Consider the following 2,739-nt stretch of genomic DNA (forward strand, 5'->3'; position numbering starts at 1 on the left):
CATACTGGGCACTACGTTCCATTTAGTGACCACAGCAGCTCTGGGCTCCAGACACACGCCAAATTTACTGAAGAAGACATAGAAGCCCAGAGAGTCAAATGATGTGCCCAAGGCCAGTGGAGTTAGTAAGGGGCACAGTGGGAACCTATACCCAGAATGTGTTTGATTTCTAAAGCTAGCATCCTTTCCTAAACTGTGCAGGATCAGAAGCCTCCTGAGGTGCTGACAAGGGCATCTTGAGTCAGAAACATTCCAGGAAGGTGGCTAGGAGTAAGGGGTATGTGTGTGAGTAGTGAGTTCTCAGATGAGCCAGTCCCTGGCTTGGCCCAATCCCTGGCGTGTTCTAGCACCATCCCAGTGCTAAGTTCTCATCCCAGCCCTGTCCCAAAGCCATGGCCCCTGGCCTTTCTGGATGTGCAGACACCCTGCTCTGCTTTTTCTACACAGACATCTTGGGATCCCGGCCTTAGGACTTCCCCCATCCCCTAGTTTCTAGCTATAATCAGTTGCCTAGACAAGTCTTGAAGTAGAGTCAGAGTGAATGAATGAACTGTGGCCCCAGACCTCCTCACAGAGGTCTGTAAGGCAAGAAACTCAGTAGTCAACCCTCTCTATCCTCCCATTCCCTCAGCCCCAACACAACATTATCTAAAGAGCAGATAGCTGGAGCCCAGAACTAGCACTTTGTCAGTACCACCCCGGGCAAACCTCTGTCTTGTCTGTAACAACGCCGTGAATTCTGCTGAGGAAGGTTGCTATTTGAATTCCGTCGGGTTATGAGTGTGCAAGGCCAGTAGCCCTTGTTCCTCTCCAGCCTTCTTGACCCTTTAAGATGTCTCCTCTTGAAGGCAGCCGTGCACCCACTTCCCCTCTTCTCAAAACTATGCGCTCACCAGTCATGTTTCTTTTTGAGTGACTCCGTCATTCTCAGAAAATACACTTGTCCCTGCCCCCTTGGCTCTCTTGCGTTAACTGTCTTTGAATCTCAAGACTGTGTTTCAGTTGCAAAACTCTTGAGAGGGTGAGTGAAAAACTCAGCCCATGTTTGTGGTGTTTGGGTCGGCCGCACATCCCCAGTGCTGCTGCAGATCACATGACTGGCTGTGTGGGTTTTACTTCGAATTTTGGAGTCCTGTAGACGTGTTTTGGGTCCCCAGTCTTCGTGCCCCTGTGCCAGCCGGTCCCTCTAACTCTCCACCTTTTCATCTCTCCTGGGCTACTGGACCCTAGCCTGGGCTGAAGGGTAGGTAAAGTGAGAGAGGAGGTGGGTGGCAGCCGGCATGAGCTGAGGGCTAAAGACTAACTGGGATGGTTGGAGGGACGCCGGGCGGCGGGGTCGCGCGCGCGCGCGCGGGGCGGCGGGGTGCAGTTGGTAGGGTTCGGAGAAAGGAACCTAAGAAGTAGCAGGCTGGTGGAAGAATCGGAGCCCCAGAAAAGCAAGGGCTAAAGTTATGGCTTGCTGTGAGGTGGGTGGATGATGGGTTTGGGAACAAGGGTACGGGATGGGCATTATAGACCTGACACATCCTTCCATAGCCAGTCCCGAACAGCCACGGTTAAGCTTAGCCTCCTCCATTGACACAACCGAGACCCAGTTTTGCCAGCGCGAAGGAGCCGGGGCCGGGAACCGCGGAGATCCGGAGAGGGCGACCCAAGCCGATTCTCCGCGGAGTGTGAACTTCAAAGCAACAGAGCGAGCGCTGGGGAGCCTACCGTGTGTGCGGAAGCCCTGGCTCAGGCTGGCGAGCACGGAGAAGAGCAGGAGCAAATGCGACAGCATCCTGGGCGCACATCGGCATCGCCCGCCGGAGCCGGCCTTGGCGCCTCCGGCCAGGGCGGGGAGAGTTGAAGACTGTCGTCGGATCTGCTTGGCCAGCAAGACCGCAGTCTGAGGCCCCGCCCTCATTCCGTATCGAAGCCCCGCCCTCGTTCCGGGGAGTTTGGAAACCTCAGTAGGCTAGATCTGGCCCTGGAGAATCGCCTGAGGTTTTTGTCTCAAGGTGAAAGTGCAGAGGAAGAAGGCCTTCTGCTTGCTTGGCTCCCAACACCACTGGGGGCAGCCTGGCCGTGTGGGGAGTGTGTGTGCGTGTGCGTGTGTGTTAACGGTGCAGGTGGCCAGGGACAACTTCACCCATTGGGTGAGTGTGACAGCTTGTTGAGAGTGAGCAAATTTTATGCTGTGGTTGGGAGCAGAGCTGTAGCAGCCAACGAGGCCAGGAATTGGCTGACTGTGCCAGGCCCAAAGCACAGGTGTGCGAGGTCACTTGTGCGAGTCCTGGTGTTGCCCTCTGACCTCCATGCAGGGCTCTCAGCTAAACCAACAGCGAGAGACTGTCCCCTACCTGACTTCATACTTTTGGTAGGAGTCCACAACACCCCCAGACCTTTTAGGTTGTTCTTGTCTTAAATCTGCAGGCTAGAGGTGGTAATAAGCCTGATGAGGGACCCGATATCACCCAAGTGTCTCTTCAGTGGTCAAGACCTCTGTCTGCCTTCCAGTTTTGCCAAAGCTGTTACTGTGAGATACCAAGCTTTGTCCACCTCACTTACTGGCAGTGTAAGTGTGGCACGTAGCTGAGCTCCTGGTAGATCTGGACTGGAATTAATTGTGATGTACACAGTGCCCGTGGGTCGGCCCATCTGCCAGGCACATATACATACTGTCGTGGAAACCCCGTTTTTGTTCTGGGAGGGCACAGAAGCCAAAGAAGGACCAGAGTCACTAGGATGTCCTTGCTC

The 2,739-nt window shown here is 54.6% G+C and overlaps 1 protein-coding gene across 1 annotated transcript in view; it reads right to left on the bottom strand.

Moving 5' to 3' along the window:
- Positions 1-1,840, bottom strand: part of Il10ra (interleukin 10 receptor subunit alpha) — a 15,073-nt gene extending 13,233 nt beyond the window's left edge. Inside the window, exon 1 of the mRNA XM_036191617.1 lies at positions 1,714-1,840. Within this exon, the coding sequence (XP_036047510.1) occupies positions 1,714-1,780 (67 nt within the window). The 5' untranslated portion in view covers positions 1,781-1,840. The remainder of the gene's footprint in view (positions 1-1,713) is intronic.
- Between the last annotated feature and the right edge of the window lie 899 nt (positions 1,841-2,739).

Source organism: Onychomys torridus, chromosome 7, assembly GCF_903995425.1.
Source record: "Onychomys torridus chromosome 7, mOncTor1.1, whole genome shotgun sequence".
NCBI classification, from domain to species: domain Eukaryota; kingdom Metazoa; phylum Chordata; class Mammalia; order Rodentia; family Cricetidae; genus Onychomys; species Onychomys torridus.